The 26,489-nt window shown below is 39.1% G+C and overlaps 1 protein-coding gene and 1 pseudogene across 2 annotated transcripts in view; both read right to left on the bottom strand.

Moving 5' to 3' along the window:
* RANBP17 (RAN binding protein 17) overlaps positions 1-26,489 on the bottom strand; it is a 432,717-nt gene that overhangs the window by 29,850 nt on the left and 376,378 nt on the right. For both annotated transcript variants that reach the window (XM_017960123.2, XM_017960124.2), the window contains one exon: positions 4,672-4,838. In XM_017960123.2, coding sequence (XP_017815612.1) covers positions 4,672-4,838 — 167 coding nt within the window. The remainder of the gene's footprint in view (positions 1-4,671; positions 4,839-26,489) is intronic.
* On the bottom strand, positions 16,889-19,190 carry LOC103885579 (annotated as a pseudogene).

The following is a 26,489-nucleotide window of genomic DNA, read 5'->3' as shown; positions in this document are numbered from 1 at the left end:
CACTAAGAAATGTTGTCTTCCAAATTATTGTAGCAGATCAGTGTCTTAGCTGCTATGAATTGGTAGTAATTAGTAATTTGATCACTGTTACTGTTGGTCTCTCCTTAAATTTTTAGTTTATCCTTCTAATAACATAAAAATGCTTGGGGAATTTTCCACCTTAATTTATGTAAACTGGGTTTTTCTCAATTGTTAGGTCAAAGCAATGCTGGTGATGCAATTGTTTTTACTTCAAATAGATTCACGTACAGTGGACCTTCATATGGACTAAATTTTAATGCTTGCAAAGTTAGAGTTGTTTGCAAAATATGAAAAATGGCTTATTTGGAGAACATTTTTAAAAATTTTGAAGCTCTAAAGCCACATAGCAGGGAATAATAAACACATTTCCAGGTGAGAGGCACATAAAATGTCTTTCCCAGGCTGCTATATACAAATGGAAAGGCCTGTAAGGATGTTGGAAAACCTTTATGTAGGTTCATGCTTCCTTTACTATGGAAGCTTGAGGAGATAACTTTTGCAATTTGGAATTAACATTCCTCATGCAATTATGCTTCCAGCAAAATAGGCCCAGGTTGGGGGGAAAAACAGTTCAAACTAGTAAATAATTGCAGTATCATTGTATCAGTTTAGTTTAAAGAGCTGACAAACCCTCTCTAAACTCCAAGCACAATTAGTCATTAGGGTCTAGTTTTTCAGAACTGTTAAGCAATTTGTAATCCATTCCTTTTAATAGGGTTAGGCATTACTTAACCGACACAGATGCCTTGAAAACTGAAACCTCAAGTTATGAAGCAGTAACCTTGTTCATTACCTTCTGTGATAGGCAAATCATCTATTAAAAACAGCATTTAATGGGCAACCAATGAATAATCAATGGCTCACTTTTCATCTGCGTGTGAAAATGAAAATAACCCAATACAAGATCCCGCTGGTGACAGGCTGAATCTTGGGTTCTGCTGCTCTTCAGGGCTGATTTATAAGGTCTTGGAAAGCTGATGTAAACAGATGATCAATGGGACCCATCCCTGCTAATAATAACCCCCAACTGGCCCACTCCCTCTTTTTCAAGTCCATCCCTTCAGGCTATTCGTTCTGTCCAGCTAATTCTTCCCACTGCTCCTGCCTGCTGCTTTTACTCTGGCCATCCGTTCAGTCCAGCCGACTCAGAAGTAATTTTATACGCAGCAGAGAGCGGGTGGAATTGATTTTTCACTCAGCGCTCTGTTCCCATCTGAATAATTATCAATTTTACTGCCTCATAAAGGGAAGAGTCAAAATTTCAAATCAATTCAAAAGAGCTTTTGAGACGACAGAAACTGTGCATAAGAATAGAGGTCAAAGTTGTCAGTGACCTAAGGAGATGATGTCAGATATTACTATACCTAATAGCTGACATCAGAGGCACTCAAGATGATATAACCTAGTACTAATGCAAATCATATTTATGCTGACTACCAGAGCCCAGTCATTAATATTTAAAATGCTATCTGAAAGCCTACATTCCAAATAAATAGAATGTATTCCACTGTTAATAAAGATATATCACTACTTACTCATATGCTATAAAGTGAAGGATTACCAAGTATTATTAACACACAGAAATTACTTAAACCAACAAATGCATGCTAATTCTGAGTAAAGACAAACTTGATTTGTCTCCTGCTCAACCACATTACTTGCTTTGCAAAATCTGATATGGTATTTTGTCTAGGGCCATAGTCTATTGATTTTTGCTAAAATTTTCTACCAACTTAAAAGTTTCTGCCAAAGTTTATGGGAGAATACTGTGATTATGGCTGAGCGCTGCTAGGAGTGATTTGGTGGCAGACTTGTCCCTTGCCATGGTGGGGTAAAGGCTGGGTCTGACTCCTGGCCAATCCATGTGTGTATATATATATATATATATATTTTTTTTTTTGGTGGGGACATGCTCTAAGTCAGTGATCCTCAACCTTCTCCATGTAAAACACATGAGTGCTGTGATACAGTCCCACCAGTACCAGTGGCTACTGCATTTGGGTGGGTTGGGGAGGGAGGAGAGACGCACTGACATTTTGATAGCACGTGTATTTTGAAAAGCCACTCCAGGTGAAGCAGAGATATTATCTTCACCTTGAATATCAATTGTGTGAGTAGTAAGGACTTGGGCTTTTGAGTCAAACAGACCTTGCTTCAAATTCCAGCTCTACCACTTTCCAGCTGATCTCTCTGTACCTCAGTTTATTCATCTGTAAAATGGGGATGCTGATACCCACTTTTCGGGGTTGTTGTGGGGTCTAAATGAGGAGACTTCTCCGACAATACTCCCTCCCCTTATATTTCACTTTCTTTGTCATCACTATGTTAATTAAATTATCAAATAACTGGTGAGTTACTTGTCTCTTTGTCCCATGGCAAGAAATTTTGTAAGGAGATAAATTATGTCTTATGAATCTTAACAGCTCTTGCACCTGGCACATAATAAATTCTCACTAAATGTGAGATACCTTCCTTTTTCCTTTACATTACCAACACGTTGTAACAGTTCCAGGGTCACACCAAATAATTATAGGTCTACAGCCCTTTGCCTAGTTACACAAAATATGAATGACACCCATTATCCCTGGAAAATAACTGGTTAACTGAAACATCACCACAAATAAAGTTTACATAATTTCATTTAAATATTAGCAAAAAATGACAGCCAGGAAGGCACCCTCTTTGACAGCTGTCTCATTCTGTTTTCATCATTTACTGATATAGAGTGACATTTTTTCTTTTTCTTTTTTTTTGAGATGGACGCTCGCTCTGTTGCCAGGCCGGAGTGCAGTAGTGTGATCTCACTCACTGCAACCTCTGCTTCCCAGGTTCAAGCAATTCTCCTGCCTCAGCCTCCCACATAGCTGGGAATACAGGCACACACCACCATGCCCAGCTAATTTTTGTATTTTCAGTAGAGACAGGGTTTCACCATATTGGCCAGGCTGGTCTCGAACTCCTCACCTCATGATCCACCTGCCTTGGCCTCCCAAAGTGCTGATATTACAGGCGTGAGCCACTGCACCCGGCCGACATTTTCTGATGATTGCAGGCAACTTATTTGCTCCCTAACGGTCATACAGCCACACACTATTGACGTGTTTACATTTGCAAATTACAAACTATTATGGATGTAATTTGGCAAAAGAAAACAACTGAAAACAGGATGAAGATACTTTCCAAATTTAGTAGAATTAGAAAATATAGTGATGGGGCTAGGTGCAGTGGCTCACACCTGTAATCCCAGCACCTTGGGAGGCTGAGGTGGGAGGACTGTTTGTGCTCAGGAGTTCAAAACTAGCCTGGCAATGTGGCAAAACCCCTTCTCTACCAAAAAAAAAAAAAAAAAAAAAAAAAAGAAAGAAAGGAAAATATAGTGATGGCATAGCCATAAAAAATGGTATTGTTCTTTTTGAAATATTTTTGGCATGTACATTTAAAAAAATTTTTTTTAAATTTTCTTTCTTTTTTTTTTTTTTTTGAGATGGAGTCTCGCTTTCTCACCAGGCTGGAGTGCAGTGGCGTGATCTCGGCTCACTGCAACCTCTGCCTCCCGGGTTCAAGCAATTCTTCTGCCTCAGCCTCCCGACTAGCTGGGACTACAGGTGTGTGCCACCACGCCAGGCTAATTTTTGTATTTTTAGTAGAGACGGGGTTTCACCATATCAGTCAGGCTGGTCTTGAACTCCTGAACTCATGATCTGCCTGCCTTGGCCTCCCAAAGTGCTGGGATTACAGGCGTGACCACCGTGCCCAGCCTAAATCTTCTTATTTAGAGATGGGGTCTTGCTATGTTGCCTAGGCTGGTCTTGAACTTCTGGGCTCAAGCAATCCTCCTGCCTCTGCCTCTGGAGCAGCTGGTACTACAGGTACTGCACCTTGCAATATTCATTTCTTATGCATGCCATTACTGTTATTTGCACAAGCGAGTTTTAAAAAATGGTATTAAACTTGGACCTAACCCATTAGCTACTTAGAAAATACATTAGAAAATAAACAAATTGTGGCTTTATTACTTATTAGTTAGATGCTATTGAACATATTACCTAACCTATCTGAACCAAGATTTCTCATTTTAAAATGGCAAAAATAACAACTATGATATGATGAATGAAATTCCTAGCAAGCTGCCTGGCATACACCAGGAGTCCAGCAAATTGCAGTTTCCCAATATACCGGAGTATTCATAAGGCAAACTTAAGATGACATTATCAGAGACACCAGGAGAGAAATCAGGGGCTGACTGTTTCCAGTTCCAGTTTTGTCTAATTTTTCTCAGGCCTCTGGAAAAACTATCCTCTTTTTGAATTCTTGCTCCACTGAGGTGAGATGAACAACCCAGGTATTTCTTGAGGGTAGGCAATCCTAAGGCCTGTGTTTTTTCCCCACTTTCAGGGAAAATACTCCCAGACTATATAATATATACAGACACATACATATATATGTATTTATATATGTATATATTTATATTATATATACACATATATGTATACACACACACATACATATATATATTATATATATATATATATATTTTTTTAACCAGTGTAAAAAGTCTTAGCAAGACCGGCTGCTCTAAGATAAATTCAGGGCCAGGTATGGCTTCTGGGAACATTTGTTTCATAAGCTAGGTGATCAACCACCAGTTACCTGCTGCAGGACATCTGGGTTTTGCTGCATAAAATGTAATAGTCTTTGACCAGCCTGGGTAGCCTCTCTGCATCGAAGTGGCTTCTTGCCCTCTTTTGCTATGTGCTTGAAGAGGTAGGTGACGATGTAGTCTAAACTGGTACAGCAGCTGGAGGAGACAACTGTATCTGTACAAATAGTAAATAAGAATTCATTTGCATTACTTAAGTTTTTGCTCCATTTGATTACATAATGGCTCCATTAAAAATAATTACTTTCTGATTTCAAAGTGCTTTTATCAAATTGCAAGTTCTTTGAGGGCAGGAATTTGTTTTTTTGAGACAGAGTTTCATTAGTCACCCAGGCTACAGTGCAATGGCGTGATCTCGGCTCCCTGCAACCTCCGCCTCCTGGGTTTAAGCGATTCTCCTGCTTCAGCCTCCTGAGTAGCCGAGATTATAGGTGCACGCCACCACACCCGGCTAATTTTTGTATTTCTAGTAGAGATGGGGTTTCTCTATGTTGGCCAGACTGATCTTGAACTCCTGACCTCAGGTGATTCACCCACCTCGGCCTCCCAAAGTGCTGGGATTACAGGTGTAAGCCCCCGTACCCGGCCAGGAATTTTTCTTATATAACTCTTTGAACCCAGTGTCTATTATAGGGTCTGACCTAGAGACACATAAATAAATGATTCCTGGATTGATTAGGCAGATTTTCCCATCTGCGACCTTAACAACCTCTTTTCAGTTCAAGTGACTGTTTATTAAGTATCTACTTAGTGCAAAGTGTAAGTATCTACTTAGTGCAAAGTGCTCTGTTTTGCAGGAAACAGTGGTCTAACCTCATTCTGGTGTCAAAGAACTCATGGTTTAGTGTGCAAGTCACTGTAGCATAATGCTGTGTAAAAATGACAAATTGAGGGTTTTGAGGGAGGGATCATATTTAGATGGGGATCAAGGAGAGTTTGGTGAAGAAGGCAGCACCTGATACGGGTTTCAAAAGATTATTCCAATTAGACATAAGGAAGGATACTTTTCAGGTAGAGGGATTAGCACAAGGCAACAATGTGGTGGGAAAGATAGGGATTTTGGAACCAGACAGTTCTGGTTTCAAGTCCCATCTTTGCCAATTACTTGCTGTGTTGCTGATCTGAAAGAGCTACTTCACTTTTTTTCACCATTTATAAAAGACCTTGCAGAGTTGAATGAGAAGACAATGACAAGAAGTTCATTAGTAATAAAAACAGCTGACATTTATTAAGAGCTTACTATGAGTTACTGTGTTAACTGCTTTACATAAGTTATTATTTTTAATTCTCACACAGCACCATAATAGTTACTGTTATTATTTCTATTTACAGATGAGGACACTGAATTTTAGGGAGCTTAGGTGACTTGTCCATTGTCACACAGCTAGAAGACTGCACAGCCAAGGTATGAAAATAAACAAGAAGTTGGACTCTGGATCTGTACTCTTTTTGAAAATTTTATTGTATTTTTTATTTTTTTGTTTCAGTAATTTTTGGGGAATAGGTGGTTTTTGGTTACATGAATAAGTCCCTTAGTGGTAGTTTCTGAGATTCTGGTGTACCCATTACCCAAGCAATGTACACTCTACCCATTATGTAGTCTTTTATCCTTCACCCCACCTACCTTCCTTCTACCTGAGTCCCCAAAGTCCACTGTATCATTCTCATGCCTTTGCGTTCTCCTAGCTTAGCTCCCACTTATCAATGGGAACATACGACATTTGTTTTTTCTGGATCTGTATTCTTAACCACTACATTAAAACTAGGCAATAAGCAAAAATATATGTAAGCACCAAACACCTTTTTGTTGTTGTTGAGATAGGTTCTCACTCTGTTACCAAGGCTAGAGTGCAGTGGTGTGATCTTGGCTCACTGCAGCCTTGACCTCCTGAGCTCAACTGATCCTCCCACCTCAGCCTCCCAAGTAGCTGGGAGTGTAGGTGTGCACCACCATGCCTGGCTACTTTTTGTATTTTTTGTAGAAGTAGGGTTTTGCAAGTTGCTCAGGCTGGCCTTGAACTCCTGGGCTCAAGCGATCTGCTAGCCTCAGCCTCCCAAACTGCTGGGATTATAGACATGTGCTACCAGGCCCAGGCTAGAACGCCTTCTTAAATCACAATGGGCACTCAAAACATGGCAGTAACTACTGGTTTGCCTGATGGTAAAAAGAGAAGGGTATATTCAAGAAGTAGAACTTTTGATTTCAGAGAGAGAATGTGTAGAGGATATGTAAGAGAAGGCTGACAGAGCAGGTGGAGGATCTTACTTGAGGGCATCCAATAGCGGAGTGTAACATTTATATTTAATATGAAAGGTTAATGGAGCTGTTATTGACAAGTAAGTGACATGACAGAGCAACCATTTATTATCTCCTTTGTACACTAAAATTATTAACTCATTTACTTGTAACAACTACTTTGTATAGTAAGTATAATTTGCATTTTAAATGAGAAAACTGAAGCTTAGAGATTAAGTTGCTTATCAGAAGTCCATGGTTTTGAATCAGCATGACACCACCCACATTTTTTGGCTAATGACAACATTTGCACGTGATCCCTGGGAGTTCATGATTAGTAAGAGAAACCGTTAACAAGAGCAACAATTAAAATGGTGAACAGGTAGACTCAGAAGAGGAGAAGTAGACTTAGAGAGTAGGTTGGGAAGCAGATTATAAAATTCCTAAGGGAGTAGTTTCTCATTCATCTTATTCATCTCTGAGGTTCTGAGACATATGTATGTCTGACATAGATTACAGGTGAAATATCAGCAGAATTAATTAAAGAATGCGTAGCTAAAGGTAACCTGAGAAAGTTTTCTTAGAAGAAGGTCTTGAGTTGTGTTTAGTAATAATGCCCAGCATTGATAAAACACTACAGTTTAAAAGCTCACATTTATCATTTTAGAGAGAAATGTCATGAAAAATAGAAAGAGGGAAGTTTTGGGGCAAGTTTTGAAGTACAGTCATATGCATTTAACACAGAGGAAAACGGTATCTAATATAGGATCATGAGGGATGAGGAGTTGAATGGAGGTCTTAAAGACAGCCGTGGACTATAGTTCTGGAAAACTGTAGAATTACAAAGCTTTTAAGAAAGGAGCTTTTCCAAGGTTGGTTAATGGATACAAAAGTATAGCCAGATAAGAGGATTAAGTTGTACTGTTCTGTAGCACTAATAAGGTGACTATAATGAACAACTGGTTATATATTTTCAAGTAGCTAAAAGAGCAGATTTTGAATGTTCCCAACACAAAGAAATGATAAATGTTTGCAGTGATGGATACCCTAAATGGTCATTACACAGTGTATACCTATATCAAATATCACATGGTACTCCATAAATATATGAAATTATGTGTCAATTAAAAATAATAAAAGCCAAAAATAGAGTTTCCCTCCTAAAGACATGGCATTTGATTAATCAAATAACTGATTAATTAATTAGTTAATTTATTCTTCATCTCTCCATATTAACTGGGTTACTTTGCAGAAAAGGGAGCTTTGGTTTTACAACTCTGGGACGTAGCATAATATAAGTGGAAAATGTCTGGGCCTAAAAGTCAAACACAGACTTGTTGAGCCCGATTGCTTTTCTCTTTTCCTTCATATTTCTACATTTCAAGTACCAATCATGAAAGTACATGGATTAAGTAATCCTACATCTACAAAGATAAGCAGGAAGCAGATATGGTTCCCCTCACCAGTGAAGAGCAATATGCTATCAATCATATAAAAATTATAAAGACTTCACATAGATTTGGTGACCACATGCCATGCAGGTTGCATTAAAAGGTTCCAATCTACTGAGTCAGCTGTGAAAAAGCCAGGTAAACACTTTAGACACGAAGATTGCAGCATATATCCTTGCAATAAAAGCAAGAAGAGCTTCCATTATGGTTGATTTATGGTTGAGGACTTTGAAAAAGATAAATGTTATTTCAGGGTAGATTTTAAAGTGTGGAATCATAAGGATTACAGGGCATTTGGTCAAAAACAGAATGAATGGTGCTGAAGACTATGTATAACTATTGGTTTTCTTTATTTGCAGCTCAAGATACTATGTGAGATTCAAATAATGATACTTTCCAGACTAAAAACATAGGCAGAAGTCATGAATTTTCATATTTTGTCCTAGTTCTTGGTGTTCAAAATATTTTAAAAGGGATTACATCTGTAATTTTGGAAATAATTTTTAAGCCTAATAGGCATTTTGTCCTCTCTAGCAACTTGTTGTGTGGCACTGAAAACAATCAGGTGCTCCTCTTCTCCTGGAACCAGTCTCCACAGGAAGCACATGCATCATTAATAGCCTACTGCTCACGAAGACCCATCATTGAAAGCTGTGCTGAAAAGTTAACTGTATAGGAAAGAATTGCTTAACTGAGAGTCAGGAAGAATGAGGCTGAGTTGAAATCTGCCTTCAGCTCAAAACTTGTCACTACAACACAAAGGAGAATGAAGGTCTTAGAAAAATATAGTCTGAAGGGCAATTTCAGAGACAAAAGGCCTATTTGGGTGGGGAAGTGGTTTTGGAAATAGGTGAGTTTAGGTTTGAATCTATTATTTCCTAGATGTTTGACTTCTTGAGCTTCAGGTGTGCCTCTGTAAAATGTGATTAATATTACCTGCTTTGTAAGGTTTGGCATTAAGTGTGCAAAAACTGTAACACAGCACCCAACACATTTGTTTTCCTGGCTACTTCAATCCCTAAACACCAAAGCTCTCTTCTCTCTTTAGGTGTTTTGTCCTTTTTTTTTTTTTTTTTTTTTTTTGGGGTGGGGGGTGAAACTAATGTGTAAAATCTCTAAGTTCTAAATATTTCCTAAATGTGTCACTCCCATATTACATTCATACCACATGACATCCAATTCAATAACGTGTTCAAAATAACAACATATCCTCTTTTATTCTTTATATAAGTTTTATTAATAATGAACTTCATGGGAAATGATCTAGTCATTCCTAGTTGGTTCAACTTTCTGCTTGCCCTTACCTTTCCTTGTTCAGGCTTTTAGCCTACCCTTTACTTCTGCCTGAAATGCACCCATCCCTGCTATGACTAATCTTAAAGGCCTTCCTCCATCAGTTCTAAAATAGCTACATTTAGACACTCTCTATCCAACACCCCACTTTGTTTTTTAAATTTGTCACAAATTTATAGGGTACATGTGAAGTTTTGTTATACGTATATAATGCTTTCTGATCAATATATGGTACTTAGGCTGTCACCTGACTACATTTTTGTTAACTATAGTCACCCTACTCTGCTATCAAACATTGAATTTATTCCTTCCATCTTACCATGTTTGTACCTTTAAACCTACTTCTCTTCATCCTTTCCCTTGCCCCTCACTCACCCTTTCGTCTCTGTTATCTATCTGTTTCTTTTTTTTTTTTGAGACAGAGTCTTGCTCTGTTGCCCAGGGTGAAGTGCAGTGATCTTGGCTCACTGCAATCTCTGCCTCCTGGGTTCAAGCTATTCTTACTTCAGCCTCCTGAGTAGCTGCCACCACAGGTGTGTGTGCCACCATGCCCAGATAATTTTTTTTTTCTTTTTTTGAGACGGAGTCTCACTGTGTCACCCAGGCTGGAGTGCAGTGGCATGATCTTGGCTTACTGCAACCTCTGCCTCCTGAGTTCAAGTGATTCTCCTGCCTCAGCCTCCTGAGTAGCTGGGATTACAAGTGCCTGCCACCATGCCTGACTCATTTTTGTATTTTTAGTAGAGACAGGGTTTCACTATGTTGGCCAGGCTGGTCTCCTGACCTCAAGTGATCTGCCTACCTGGGCCTCCCAAAGTGCTGGGATTACAGGTGTGAGCCACTGTGCCCCACCTAATTTTTGTATTTATTTATTTATTTATTTATTTTTGAGTCAGAGTCTCGCTCTGTTGCCCAGGCTGGAGTGCAGTGGCGCAATCTTGGTTCATCACAACCTCCACCTCCCAGGTTCAAGCCATTCTGCTGCAGCCTCCTGAGTACCTGGGATTACAGGCGTCCGCCATCACACCCAGTTAATTTTTGTACTTTTAGTAGAGATGGGTTTCACCATGTTGGCCAGGCTGGTCTCAAACTCCTAACCTCAAGTGATCCACTGACCTCAGCCTCCCAAAGTGCTGGGATTACAGGCGTGAGCCACCATGTCTGAACCTTGTTATCTATCTTTCCATTCCCTACCTCCATGTGATTAAATTTTTGAGCTCCCACATATGAATGAGAACATGTGGTATCTGTCTGTCTTTGCCTGGTTTATTTCAGTTAAGATAAAGACCTCCAGTTCCATTTATGTTGCTACAAAAGACATTATTTCATTCTTTTTTATGGCTGAACAGTATTTCATTGTGTATATATACACATTTTCTTTATCCATTCATCTATTGATAGATACTTAGGTTGATTCTATGTCTTTGCTACTGCGAATACTGATGTAATAAACATATGAGTGAGGCATCCCTGTGATATACTGACTTATTTTCCTTTGAGTATACTCCCAGTAGTAGGACTGCTGGATTGAATAGTAATTCTATTTTTAGTTTTTTGAGAAATCTCCATACTGCTTTCCATACTGGCTGTATTAGTTTACATTCCCACCAACAGTGTAAGAGTTTCCTTTTCTCTGCATCCTTGACAACATCTGTTCTTTTTTGCCTTTTTAATAATAGCCATTCTCACAGGGGTAAGATGGTATCTCACTGTGGTTTTGATTTGCATTTCTCTGATGATTAGTGATGTTGAACATTTTTTCACATACATCTTGGCTGTTTGTGTATCTTCTTTTGAGAAATGTCTATTCATGTCATTTGCCCAGTTTTAAAGGGAATTATTTGTTTTTTCCTATTGAATTGAGTTCCTTATATATTCTGGATATTAGTCTCCTGTTAGATGAATAGTTTATAAATATTCTCTCCCATTCAACAGATTGTCTGTTTACTCTGTTGCTTATTTCTTTTGTGATTCAGAAGTTTTTAGTTTAATGAAGTCCCATTTGTCTAATTTTTGTTTTTGTTGCTGTATTTTTGAGGTCTTTGTCATAAATTTTTTGCCTAGATCAATGTTCAGAAGAGTTTTCCCTAGGTTTTCTTCCAGTATTTTTTTTTTTTTAACAGTTTTGGGCTTTAAGTCTTTAATTCATTTTGAGTTGATTTTTATATATGGTGAGACAGGGGTCCAGTTTCATTCTTCTGCATACGGCTATCCAATTTTTCCAGCACCATTTTATTGGAGGGACTGTCCTTTCCCCATTGTGTATTCTTGTCAGCTTTGTTGAAGATCAGTTGGCTGTAAGTATGTGACTTGATTTCTGGGCTCTCTATTCTGTTCCATTGGTCTATGTGTCTATTTTCATACCAGTATCATGTTGCTTTGGTTACTATAGCCTTGTAATATATTTTGAAGTCAGGTAATGCAATGCCTACAAGCTTAGTTCTGGTTGGTCAAGATTACTTTGGCTCTTCAGGCTCTTTTATGGTTCCATATGAATTGTACAATTTAAAAAAAAATTCTGTGAAGAAGGATGGTATTTTGATAGGGATTGCATTGAATCTATACACTGCTTTGGGCAATATGGCCATTTTAACAATATTAATTCTTCTGATCCATGAGCATAGGATGTTTTTCCATTTATTTGTGTCATCTTCAACTTCTTTCATCAGTGTTTTGTAGTTTTCCTTGTAGAGATCTTTCACCTTCTTGGTTAAATGCATTCCTAGGGGTGTGTGTGTATGTGTATATATTTATTTTTTATTTTTTTTTATTTTTGAGATGGAGTTTTGCTCTTGTTGCCAAGGCTGGAGTGCAATGGAGTGATCTCGACTCAATGCAACCTCCGTTTCCTGGGTTCAAGCGATTCTCCTGCCTCAGCCTCCTGAGTAACTGGGATTACAGGAATGCGCCACCATGCCTGGCTAATTTTGTATTTTTAGTAGAGATGGGGTTTCTCCATGTTGGTCAGGCTGGTCTCGAACTCCCGATCTCGGGTGATCTGCCCACCTCAGCTTCCCAAAGTGTTGGGATTACAGGCGTGAGCCACCGTGCCTGGCTTCCTAGGTATTTTATAGCTATTGTAAATGGCACTGCCTACTTGATTTCATTCTCAGATCATTATTGGTATATAGAAATACTATTGGTTTTTGTACAATGATTTTCTATCCTGTAACTTTTGTGCATTCATTTATCAAATCTAAGTTTCTTGAAATCTTTAGGTTTTCTGGATATAAGATCTATCATCAGCAAAGAAGGACAATTTGACTTTCGCTTTTCCAATCCAGATGCCTTTTATTTCTTCTCTTGCCTCACTGCTCTGGCTAGGACTTTTAGTACTATGTTGAATAAGAGTGGTGAAAATGGGAATCCTTGTCTTGTTTCAGTTCTTGAAGGGAATGCTTTCAACTTTTCCCCATTCAGTATGATTTTGGCTGTGGGTTTGTCATACGTGGCCTTTATTGGTTTAAGGTATGTTCCTTCTATGCCTAGTTTGTGGAGGGTTTTTATCATGAAGGATGCTGAATTTTATCAAACAGTTTTTCTGCATCTATTCAGATGTTGATACGGGTTTTTGTCCTTAATTTTGTTGATGTGATGTATCACATTTAATGATTTGTGTACGTTAAATTAACGTTGCATTCCTGGGATAAATCTCACTTGATCATTGTGTACGATCTTTTGGATATGCTGTTGGCTTTGATTAGCTAGCATTTTGTTGAGGATTTCTGCACCTATGTTCATACTGGCCTGTAGTTTTCTTTTTTTGTTGCATCCTTGTCTGATATTGGTATCAGGGTGATAGTGTCCTCACAGAATGGGTTAGGGAGAGTTCCCTCCTCCTCAATTTTTTGGAACAGTTTCAGGAGGACTGGTATTAGTTCTTCTTTGTATATTTGGTTTTGTATGTTTGTACGTCTGGATTTGAATCCATCTGGTCTTGAGTATTTTTTTTGGCTGGGATTTTTTTTTTTTTTTAAAATTACTGATTTGATCTCACTAGCTGTTACTGGTCTGTTCAGGTCTTCTATTTCTTCCTGCTTCAATCTCAGAACCTTGTATGTTTCCAGGAACTTATCCAATTTTTTCTAGGCTTTCTAGTTGGTGAGCATATCGTTGTTCATAAGTCTCTGATGATCTTTCATATTTCTGTGGTATCAGTTGTAACATCTCCTTTTTCATTTCTGATTTAATTTGGGTCTTTTCTTGGTTAGTCTAGCTAGTGGTTTACCTATTTTGTTTACCTTTTTGAAGAAGAACCAACTTTTTGTTGTGTTGATCCTTTGTATTTTTTATTTCTTAGTCTCTATTTCATTTAGTTCTGCTCTGATCTTTACTATTTCTTTTCTATTGGTAATTTTGGGTTTGGTTTTTCCTTGCTTTTCTAGCTCCCTGAGGTGTACTGTGAGATTGTTAATTTGTAATCTTTCCACTTTTTTGGATATTAGCATTTATTGCTATAAACTTCCTTCTTTTTTTCCACAAATAAACCAACTTTAATAGATATTATTTTGTATCTACATAGAGCCTTCTTCAAGAACCTTAAATGCTTTACAGACATTATCTCTAAAGAATCCCCACAATAACCCTACGAGTAGGTATTACTCCCATTTTAAAAGACAGGGAGACTGAAGCACAGAGAAGTTAAGTGACTTGCCCAAGGTCACACAGGGAGCCAGGACACGAGCGCTTTAGCTTCTCAGCTCCCAAATACCTCATGATAGAATCTTTAATAAAAAGTGCTTTTAAGGAAAGTATCAAGAGTAGTTATGTTATGAAAATGAGGTCTTTCTACTGCCATCAAGGAAAGAAAAAACCCTATACTGATGGTTAGAGGCCACAAGACCCATATAATACAACATTTCCTTCTTTCCCTATTCCCAAGCCTCCTGGTTCCTGTCTTAAATAATCTTTTAAAGGTAAAATTTCCAAGACAGAAGCCATGTGACTTAAGAAGTGGGATTTAATTTAGAATATTTACTTTTAGTTAAAATAATTTATAGAATTTATTTCAATATACAAAATATGGGACAGCCATCCCAACAATCATGTACATAGGTACATAGCAATCAGCCACCATTTACAACTTAAACCAGTCCCTCATTTTAATCACAACCAACATACAGCCACACAATGCTTTCTTCATGGGTCACTTTTCTTACTTACTATACCTGTATTTTTTTCCCCAACCCTGACCCTATATGTTTTACAAGTATATTGAGTTTTTGATAAACTTCAAAACATTTTACTTAGATCCAGCTGCATTAAGAAGAAAAAGTAAATGTAAAACTGTCACCCCACAGTCCCTGCCCTGACAAATCATACTATGAAGTATGGTGTGATGTGAACAAAGTATGTGACTACCAGGAACTCAATACATATACTAGAACTTGCTTTAATATGAAATTTAACTTGGCTTTTACTGCACGTTTTTTTAAATGCAAAAATGTAAAAACAAACACAACATAGTATTTCAATGCTGTACCTTTATGCAAATGACTTCATCTATCTTTCTTAAACATGTTGTGATATAGCTAATGTTAAAACTGACACAGCTTCACTTTCTTCTTTTTCTCTGCACTGAAAGCTGCAGAAATACAGCTTTAATTTCAAGACAATTTGGTTTAAGCCCTTAAAATAAAAAGCATACCTCCACTTCTACTGCCCTGACTTTCCCCACATGGTTGATTGTGATTCTCTGTGTCATACTGGTAGGTCGGGCAGGCTATATATAATTTGTACAAAACATCTCTAGCCAGGATAAGGCTTTATAAACTATCTTAAGAGAAACTTGTCAAAATACTTTCGATATTTAGCACAAACACTAATTTTTTTTTTTTTCTTTTGAGACGGAGCCTCACTCTGTCGCCCAGGCTGGAGTGCAGTGGTGCAATCTCGGCTCACTGCAAGCTCCGCTTCCCGGGTTCACGCCATTCTCCTGCTTCAACCTCCCGAGTAGCTGGAACTACAGGCGCCCGCCACCACGCCCAGCTAATTTTTTGTATTTTTAGTAGAGACGGGGTTTCACCTTGTTAGCCCAGATGGTCTCGATCTCCTGACCTGGTCATCCGCCTGCCTCGGCCTCCCAAAGTGCTGGGATTACAGGCGTGAGCCACCACGCCCGGCTACAAATACTAAATATTATAATTTTCTCCCAGCACATCTGTTTAAGCAGCCCAATTACCTAAGTGACCCTGTTAAAGGTCTGCTTATGGAACAAATAGGTGAAGTCATTTCCTGAGCCAAAAGATACCGATAATAAATGTTAATAACAGCAGCAGACTAAAATATTCCTTTTTGTTGTTTGTTTTCCATAGTCAACAGTTTTAGCAAAAGAACTGTAGAAAATGACAGATTTTTTTAAAAAAAATTTACTGCCTGAAAAGAGTTTGATAAAGAACATCCAAGGCCTGATTGCTATTATTCTGAATATAACTTTCGATAATTTTCTGCAAGTTACATTTGGCTACTGTCAGACAACTTACTGATGCATGGAAAAATGTCCGAAAAAACTGCAATAGTTTGCATACATTTTATGTTACATATATTACTCCTTAAAACCCCCAACAGAATTAAGTCTTAGCAAACACAAATTTTAATTTCTGAACACCCTTCCAGTAGGCTCTGTAAAGGTAGGGGGAACAGGAGGAAGGACTTGTTTTTTGTATTCCTAGTCTACTTGATTAAAATTTAATCTTCAAAGGGTTTGTTTAGCTCACTATCCAGACTGCTAGGGTTATGATGAACATTATTACTTCTTTCCAGGGTAAAAAAATGACATCTGAAAATAACATAAATGCTATGACATGATTTTTCCAAGCATGACCTCAACTTGAAACATTAGAATATTTAAGAATTCTAAAGATTGGTATACCACCACTGCACCAGAATTTTTAATTATTCCAACAATTACGGAATGTTTTTTTTTTGAGACAGAGTCTCGCTCTGTTGCCCAGGCTGGAGTGCAGTGGCATGATCTTGGCTCACTGCAACCTCCACCGCCTGGGTTCCAGTGATTCTCCCGCCTCAGCCTCCCAAATAGCTGGGATTACAGGCGCGTGCCACCATGCCCGGCTAATTTTTTGTATTTTTAGTAGAGACTGGGTTTCACCATGTTAGCCAGGATGGTCTCAATCTCCCGACCTCGTGATCTGCCCACCTCGGTCTCCTAAAGCGTTGGGATTACAGGTGTGAGCCACTGCGCCTGGTCAGGAATTTTTATTTATAGTTTGTTAATTTTATGAAACTAAAGCTGAAGAAAATAAGTGATTTAGAAACCAAAATAAAAGGATTTGGCCAGAGATATCAGTTCCTCCTGAAAAAGGATATTTACCTCCTCTCATTGCAGTTTTTCTCAAGATATCTTACTGATTTCAGATAGAATTTAAAATTCACCTTAAAAATAGAAACAGACAAAAGGACTACTTAAACTGACATTAACTAATAAAAATGTGCTCAAATTTACTGACAGAATCATGGGCACTTCATAAAATACTTAGACTCTACCAGTTTTAAGTAAAATAAATAAGGAAAAAATTATGATTGCAAAGCCAGTTTTTCCCCTTGGGGAAACAAAAAGCCACTTTTGACCAATTGCTCCCTACATATATTATTATAAGCTTCTTCAGAGAAGCAAAACATCTTTGTCTTCCTGACACTGTATCTAGCATGTTAGTTTTTACATCAGGAAGGCAACTGCAAGTGTTGGGCCCAAAAGTATTTCTGGTTTACTCTCGAAAAGACCACCGAATATGCTTCTATACACACTGAACCAGGCAAATGTATGCAGTGTGTTCGACATCATCCCCTTATCAATACAGCACAGATTCCGATTCTTTCTACTGCACCCCCAAGGAATTCACAGCATTATTGGTACAATTAATAAAGAGAAAACGTGTGACAATGACCAGAAGGCTGTTTTACAAGAGGAGCTGGTATCTCTGATTTCACCTCCTTGTTGAATGGAACTGTACAGACAGCATGATACCTGAGCAAATAAATCAACTACCATGATGGGAAGGGCTTGTCAATCCATCGTCTTTGCTTTATCGTGTGCAAAGTGTGCTACTGCCCCATGAGCTTCCTGCATTTCTGTTTTCTTGGAAAAATCAGTGCTTGATCCTTTCCAAAATAACCAGAGAAGAAATGAGGCAGAAAGTATCTCTTTATCACGGTTCCCCCTCAGGCCCGAGACTGATAGAAAAGGATGTAACCAGACTCAGAGTTCTTTGAGATATCTGATGTCAGCCCGTAGACTTCTTCAATAGCTTGTACATCTATTTTTTCTGCAATGTCATCATCAAACAACAACCAAAAATCATGACTCTTAACTGTTGCAATATAATGGCCTCGATTAGGACCAATGCTGACAATGAGGCTGCACACACCCTCCATACTTTCATATGAAGCAAATCTACAAATAAGTCCCACAGTGAACCACAACAGCAACAAGGCTGTACATTCTGTCTGGATTGGTGATGTCACCTGAAGTGTTAAATAGATGAAGTTTTAAAGGAAAAACTACCTGGTAAGAGAGTTTTGTATATCGATGAAGCTGATCCATATATTTAAATTTCTTCAGGAGGTGTAGAGCTGGAATCATGGGCAGTTTAACTTTCATCTGTTCGTGTGCTTCCTGTTTGCTGTGACACTCTTCACAGTAATACTTTATTCACTGCATAGAGTTTCTGTGTTGCTGAAAGTCCTTAAGCAGTGAGTAATTGATGTATTTTGTTCCACGTTAACAGAAAGGTCTAAAAAATCTTCATCTTTACTAGTTTCACAAGTAAGACATCTGGTTTCACTAGTTAATGTTCCCTGAAAAAAATCTCATGAACCCACGTTGGGTCTAGGGTGCTGTCATTATTTTCATTATTAATATTACCATTAGGTAGGTGACCATTTTGTTTTTCCTGCTTTCTCTCTTCTTGTAAAATATCAGCAATTGCATTCAGTAGGTAATTTAAGAACTCATGGGCATCTTGTCATGCAGTTGTCAAAAAGCTCATTTTCTTTCTGTAATCTTGTGATGAACTTCTTAGGAGGTATTACTCCAACCTTTTTCTTCTGAGTGGCTATGCTATGGAAGAAATCTGCTAAGCATGTAAGAAGGATCTCCTTTTTCCTAGGTTGACTCTTATATGCAAGAACTTTTTCCCGAAATGGACGACAAAAATAAAGTGCTTGAAGAACTGAATTGCAGTAGCAGGTATTCCCCAAACTGACTAATCCAAAAGAGTGCTCATTGACCGGAAACTGTTCTGGACCAATCTTTTTCTAATGCTGAAGCATTGGCGCCCATGGTACAGATGGAGGTGAATTTGGAGACTGTCATTAGTTTTTCCATCTGGCCAGCGCCAACTTCCACCCAATCACAGTGGCGGGGCGGGTGCAGGAGGAGGGGAGCCGGGCCGCCTGCTCACACCGCAGCCCCGCCCACCGAGCCCGCCGGGCCGCTGCTGCAGTCCTTGCTACAGGCGCTCAGGCCTATAAACTTACTTTTTTTTTTTTTTTTGAGACGGAGTCTCGCTCTGTTGCTCAGGCTGGAGTGCAGTGGCCGGATCTCAGCTCACTGCAAGCTCTGCCTCCCAGGTTCACGCCATTCTCCTGCCTCAGCCTCCCGAGTAGCTGGGATTACAGATGCCTGCCACCTCGCCCAGCTAATTTTTTTTTGTATTTTTAGTAGAGACGGGGTTTCACCGTGTTAGCCAGGATGGTCTTGATCTCCTGACCTCGTGATCCACCCGCCTCGGCCTCCCAAAGTGCTGGGATTACAGGCTTGAGCCACCGCGCCCGGCCAAACTTACTTCTTAGCACTGCTTTTGCTATATCCCACAGGTTTTGGTATGTTGTGTTTCCATTTTCATTTGTTTCAAGAAGTTTTTTAAAATTTCCACTATAATTTTTCATTGACCCAGTGATTATTTGGGAGCGAGTTGTTTAATTTCCATTTATTTGTATAGTTTCTAAGTTCCTCTTGGTATTGATTTCTGGTTTTATTCCATTGTGGTCTGAGAAGATACCTGATATGATTTCAATTTTTAAAAATTTGTTGGGCTGGGTGCGGTGGCTCATGCCTGTAATTCCAGCACTTTGGGAGGCCAAGGTGAGCAGATTGCTTGAGTCCAGGAGTTTGAGACCAGCCTGGACAACAAAGCAAACACTCGTCTCTAAAAAAAAAAAAAAGTTGGGCCTGGGGGCACATGCCTGTACTCCCAGCTACTTGGGAGGCTAAGGCAGGAGAATTGCTTGAGCTTGGGAACTCAAGGCTGCAGTGAGCCATGACCATGCCACTGTGCTCCAGCTTGGGTGACAAAGTGAGACCCTGTCTCTAAAAAAAATTTTTGTTGAGACCTGTTTTGTGGCTTAACATATGGTCTATCCTAGAGAATGCTCCATGCTCCGATGAAAAGAATGTATATTCTGTAATTGAGTAGATTCTGTAGCTCTGTTAGGTCCATCTGGTCTAAAGTCCAGTTTAAATGCAAAGTGTCTTTGTTGACTTTCTGTCTAGATGATGTTTAATGCTGAGAGTGGGACGTTGAAGTCCTCCACTAGTATTATATTGTAGTGTCTCTCTTCAAATTAGTCATTTTAGAAATCCAGGTGTTCCAGTGTTGGGTACACACCTGTTTAGAACTGTTATATACTCTTGCTGGATTGATCCCTTTATCATTATATAATGATCTTCTTTGTCTTTTTCCCCCTTTTGTTCTTGATGTAAAGTCTGTTTTATCTGATAAAAGGGTAGCTATTCCTGTTCACTTTTGGTTTTTGTTGTGTGGATTATCTTTTTCCATCTCTTTACTTTCACTCTATATGTGTTGACTGCTAAGGTGAGTTTCTTGTAAGCAGCATATAGTTCGATCAAGTTTTTTTTTCTAATTCATTCAGTCATTGTATATCTTTTTAACTAGATAATTTAATCCATTTATGTTCAAGGCTATTACTGGTATGTGAAGGTTTGTTCCTGTCATATTGTTAACTGTTTTCTGGTTGTTTTACATATTCTTTTTTCCTGTCCTTTTCTCTTACTAATTGTTGAGGCTTGGTGAATTTCTGTAGTGGTACCATTTTAGTCCTTTCTTCTCTTTGTGTGATTGCTTAACCAGTGAATTTTACACTCTTGTGTGTTTTCATGATGGTAAATGCCATCCTTTGTTTTCAGGTTTAGGACTCCCTTGAGCATTTATTGTGGCTGCAGTCTAGTGGTAGCAAACAAATTCCCTTAGCATTTGCTTCTCTTGTAAAGACTTTATTTCTCCTTCATTTACAAAGGTTAATTTTACTGGATATAGTATTCTTGGCCAGTTTTTCTTTCTGTACTTTGAATATATCATCCCATTGTCTTCTGGCCTGTAAAGCTTCTGCTGAGAAATCCACTGTTAGCCTGATGGGGTTCCTTTTGTAAGTAACTAGATGCTTTTCTTTTGCAGTTTTAAGGATTTGCTCTTTAAGTTTTACTTTAGATATTCTGACTATAATGTACCATGGAAAAGACCCTTCTGCATTGTATATTCCTAGGGATCACTGAGTTTCCTGTATGTGAATGTCTACATTTCTTGTAATAAATGGAAAATTTTCTTCTATTATTTCTGTAAATGGGCTTTCTAATCCTTTGTCTCTTTGATCTCATGGATGCTGGCAATTTGAATATTCAATCACTTTATGTTGTTTCATATGTCATGAAGGCTTTGTTCATTCTTATTCTTTCAAAATTTTTTTTGTTTGACTGGATTATTTGAAAAAGTCTTGTCTTCAAGTTCTGAGATTTTCTTCTGCCTTATCTAGCCTATTGTTGAAGCTTTCAAATGTATTTTGTATTTCCCTCAATGAATTCTTCAGTTCCAGAATTTCTATTTATTTATTTTTTTTAAATCTCTTTGGTAATGTTCTCATTCATATCCTGAATTGTATTTGTATTGTTTTTCAGATTTCTCTTATAACACACTGAGCTGCTTTAAAGTCAGCATTTTGAATTCTTTATCTGGTATTTTGAAAATTTCTTTTTGAGTAAGATCTATTGCTGGAGAATTACTGTGTTCCTTGGATGGTGTCATATTTTCTTGCTTTTTCATGTTTCCTGTGGCGTTATGTTGATATCTGCCCATCCAGTTTAACAGTCGCTTTTTCTTATTTTTGAATTTACTTTCATAGGGGAGGCATTTTTCCTGAAGAAGTATCTGTGGTATTGGTTGGGTAGGGCACTTTGGCTTTGATTCTGGATGTATGCAGTAGTGTAGTGTGTAATATTATTTCTTTGGCTGTAAGTAGAATTAGTGCTGTCTATAATTTTCTTGGAGGGTTAGGGTGCAGTTATTAGTGGAAGCTGTGGCAAATTTGTGCTGGGAGCTGGGAAGCCAGGTAGATCTCAGTCTTCAGGCCCTAGTCATGACAATGGTGGGATGAATGTGCCTGTCTTTGTGCCCCAGGGTGAATGTGCCTGTCTTTGTGCCCCATTGTGTTGGCAGTTATGAGCAAGCTGATTCTCGGGCCTCCAGGTGGCTTGCACATATGCTGGTAGCAGCAGCGGTGGGCTGGGTGGGCGAGCAGATTCTAGGGTCCTTGGGTGGCCCATGTAGCGTGGGTGATGGAAGTAGGAGTGGTAGGATGACCCTCTGGGTCTTGAGTGGTGCAGGCTGGGTGAGTGCAGCTCTCTGGGTGGACACCGGGGAATGTCAGCAGGAATTCTCAGGACGTGGAGATACAAGGGCTGTAGTTACCAGGGTCAGATGCAGTCCTGTGATGGCTGCACTCCTCAAATGGCATCCTGTTCAGGTCTAGAAGGGTGAGTGACCCAGCACAAGTTCCCTGGCTGGTGCAATGCCTTTATAGGGTCTTCAAATCACTGCTCATGCTAATGTTAAGAGTTCATAAGGGTAGAAAAGCTTTCATGTGATTAGGATTGCAGTAGTCTGTGGCAGGCATGTGGACTGCCTAAGTTCTCTCATTTACCCTTTTCTCTGCAATACTGAGCCTCTCTGGGCTTCTGGCCAATCTTGGCCGAGCTGGCTGCTTGCTTCCTTCTCTTTCTGTGCCTTGAATGTTTCCTGTGAGTTCTGTATAGGACTCTAGTCTTCTCTTCTAGATGTTCTATTCAAGGTATAAGATTATCTATTAATAATTTTGGTTCTTCCTTCAGGAGAGAGCAGGTGTCTGATGTCTTCAGTCAGCCATTTTGACTTATTCTTTTTCTACCACCCAATTTTAATTCTTTGTTTAGTGCATATAATGACTTGATTTTTTTGGTATGTGTATTTGCTTGTTCAATTATTGCTTGTCTCTTCCCACTAGAATGCAAGCTTTCATGTGAGCAGAAATCTTATCTGTCTTGTTTCCTTCAGTACTGCCAAGGTTTAGAAAGGTACTTGGTATATAGTATATGCACAACTGATAATTACTGAATGAAGGAATTCAGAGCCATCAGTAAGAGCAGATTTTTAAAGACACTGTGCTTGGTGTCTGTGTGTAAGAGTTTGGGGTTGGGGTGGGCAGAGAATGGATGGATGATTAAAAAGATAGCATGAAATTAAAAATGCTAATGAATGAAATTAACTGAAATTTTTAAATCATTTTCTCAATATTAGGCAAGTCATCACTCTATCACTGATTCAACTTTTCTGTACCTCCTCATTTTTTCCATCAAGGCAACAACAGAAATGAAACCTGCCTATAATCCAAACAATACCAATAAATTCCTCTTTTTAAAATGTATCATTGTTGGGAAAGGAAAAATCCAAGTGGTTACTTTCAACATTCTAAATAGTCCCCTTTCTTAATGACACAGGGCCCAATTCACTTGCCAGAGTTATCCATTGGTTACAATGTGAATTTGCAACAATACAAGAGGCTGAAGATAAAACCACCAATATGTACAAAGAAAATAATCTCTACCAGGCCTCTAGCTGTCAAAGCTGTGACCTTTATCAGGTAGATCTAGCAGGGTAGTGTGGTCAGGAAGAATGGGTTTTAGAGTTTGAATGACTCCTAGGTCATTCACTTATTAGTTTTATGATCTTAGGCAAATTGTTTCACCTCTCTGAGCCACAGCTTACCTCATTTGTACAATGAAAATAATATTACCTAATTAATGCATTCAGTAAATATTTATTGAGCACTTACTATAATGCTAGGAACTGGAAGTAAAGTAGTAATAGACTGTTCCTGCCCTTCAGAAACTTACAAGTAGAAAGTAAGAATAAACTAGAAAATAAGGAGAAAATAAGAATAAAGAGTGCTCTTAGAGTACCTAACCTGCTTTTGGTACACAAATGGTTCTGAGAATGAAAACAGTCAAGTATCCACATGAGTCACCTATGACAGCAGCAGGCATGGAGTATGTGCCCATGGTCACACAAGTAGTAAGTGGCAGTGCTGGGACTTAAATCCAAGTTCAGTATTCCTTTCATAATGCCACTTTGTCAAGACGCCCTTGAGAGTCTGTTAAAATGCAGATTCTAAGTCTTAACAAGATCACATGTCGAAAATAACATAGCTACCTGCAAATAATTCAAAATCTTCAAGTATTACTATGATGTGAGATAAAAGAATGTCAAGCTAAACTGTAATAATAGAAGACAGAATTTCTTCTTATTCCATGAAGAATTAACTGCTATGAGAATTTGCCCTCCTGCCAAACAACTAGAAAACAGGACAAATTATACGAAACAATGGTTTTCAATTATTGTACAACACACAGTACAGGACCATTAAACTAGAGAGGAGGAAAACAATTGCTCAAGCTTATTGCCCAAAGCAGTTTCCAGATTGCAGGCTAGTAAGGGAAAACCCAAACAAAGCCAAGCAGTCTCACTGAGTTGGAGAAGAAAAGGTTGAAATCTGGGAAGGCTAAAGCAGCTAAAACTTGTAGTACAGAGTACCAGAGTGTGGGACCTATGTAAGAGAGTTCTACAGATCTCCAAGGGAGTCCTCTCCAGTGTTTGTCTGAACAGTGACCTATAAAAGTATGAGAAGAGGCCAGGCGCAGTGGCTCATGCCTGTAATCCCAGCACTTTGGGAGATCACTTGAGGTCAGGAGTTTGAGACCAGCCTGGCCAACAAGGTGAAGCCCCGTCTCTACTAAAAATACAAAAAAATTAGTTGGGTGTGGTGGCAAATGCCTATAATCCCAGGTACTTGGGAGGCTGAGGCAGGAGAATTGCTTGAACCTGGGAGGCGGAGCCTGCAGTGAGCCGAGATCACGCCACTGCACTCCAGCCTGGGCGACGGAGAGAGACTCCATCTATAAAAAAAAAAAAAAAGTATGAGAAGAAACTCCCAAGGCTGGGGAAAGAACCACTGAAAAGTAATAGGCCAAATAATTCTTGAAGATTACAAGCTGGAAATCATTTGTGGAGGAACTTCATAGCACATGGAGCACTGGAATGTCCTCACAGAGCTAACACTTTAGTGGTGGGGCCCAATTACTCCAAAATAAGAGTTGCCATCTGATCTCAAATGAGTCAAACTGATCCAAAAGTTATTCAACTGCAGGATAGAATAAACTCCACGTTAAGAAAATAAAAATTGGCCGAGTGTGGTAGCTCATGCCTGTAATCCCAGCACTTTGAGAGGCTGAGGCGAGAGGATCACCCGAGGTCGGGAGTTCAAGACCAGCTTGACCAACATGGAGAAACCCTGTCTCTACTAAAAATACAGAATTAGCTGGGCGTGGTGGTGCATGCCTGTAATCCCAGCTACTCGGGAGGCTGAGGCAGGAGAAACACTTGAACCCGGGAGACGGAGGTTGCAGTGAGCCGAGATTACGCTGTTGCACTCCAGCCTGGGCAACAAGAGCGAAACTCTGTCTCCAAAAAATAAAAACCAAAATCTAGCACAGAAAATTCAAAATGTAAAATTCATGATGTCTGGCACACATTCAAAAATAACAAGTTATATTAAGAATGAAAAAACCATGACCCATAAGGAGAAAAATCCATAGAAACAGATCCAGAAATCACATCAGTAGACAAGGACCTTAAAATAGCTATTAGAAATCTTTTGGTTTTTGGAGATGGAGTCTTGCTCTGTCACCCAGGCTGGAGGGCAGTGGCGTGATCTTGACTCACTGCAAGCTCTGCCTCCCGGGTTCATGCCATTCTCCCACCTCAGCCTCCTGGGTAGCTGGGACTACAGGTGCCCACTACCAGGCCTGGCTAATTTTGTTTTTGTATTTTTAGTAGAGACGGGGTTTCACTGTGTTAGCCAGGATGGTCTCAATTTCCTGACCTTGTGATCTGCCTGCCTTGGCCTCCCAAAGTGCTGGGATTACAGGTGTGAGCCACCACACCTGGCCTATTATAACTCTTATACATATGATCAATGTTAAAAAAACATAAACCTGATGAGGAGAAAATGGAAAATATTTAAAAATTCAATATTAAAATATTGAAGTCCAGGCATGGTGGTTCATGCCTGTAATCCAGCGCTTTGGGAGGCCGAGGTGGGCGGATCATTTGAGGTCAGGAGTTCAAGACCAGCTTGGCCAACATGGCAAAACCCTATCTCTACTAAAAATACAAAAATTAGCTGGTTATGGTGGTGCAAGCCTGTAATTTCAGCTACTCGGGAGGCTGAGGCACAAGAATCGCTTGAACCTGGGAGGTGGAGGTTGCAGTGAGATGAGATCATATCACCGTGCTCCAGTCTGGGCAACAGAGTGAGACTCTGTCTTAAAAAATAATAACAATAATTCTAGAGAATAAAAATATAATGTCTAAAATGAAAACAAATGCAGTTCTTTTTTTTTTTTTTTTTTGAGATGGAGTTTTGCTCTTGTTGCCCAGGCTGGAGTGTAATGGCACCATCTTGGCTTATTGCAACCTCAGTGATT

The sequence above is a fragment of the Papio anubis genome, chromosome 5, assembly GCF_008728515.1.
Source record: "Papio anubis isolate 15944 chromosome 5, Panubis1.0, whole genome shotgun sequence".
NCBI lineage: Eukaryota > Metazoa > Chordata > Mammalia > Primates > Cercopithecidae > Papio > Papio anubis.
Note: the sequence above shows the minus strand (reverse complement) of the source record. Positions and strands in the feature narration are given on the sequence as shown.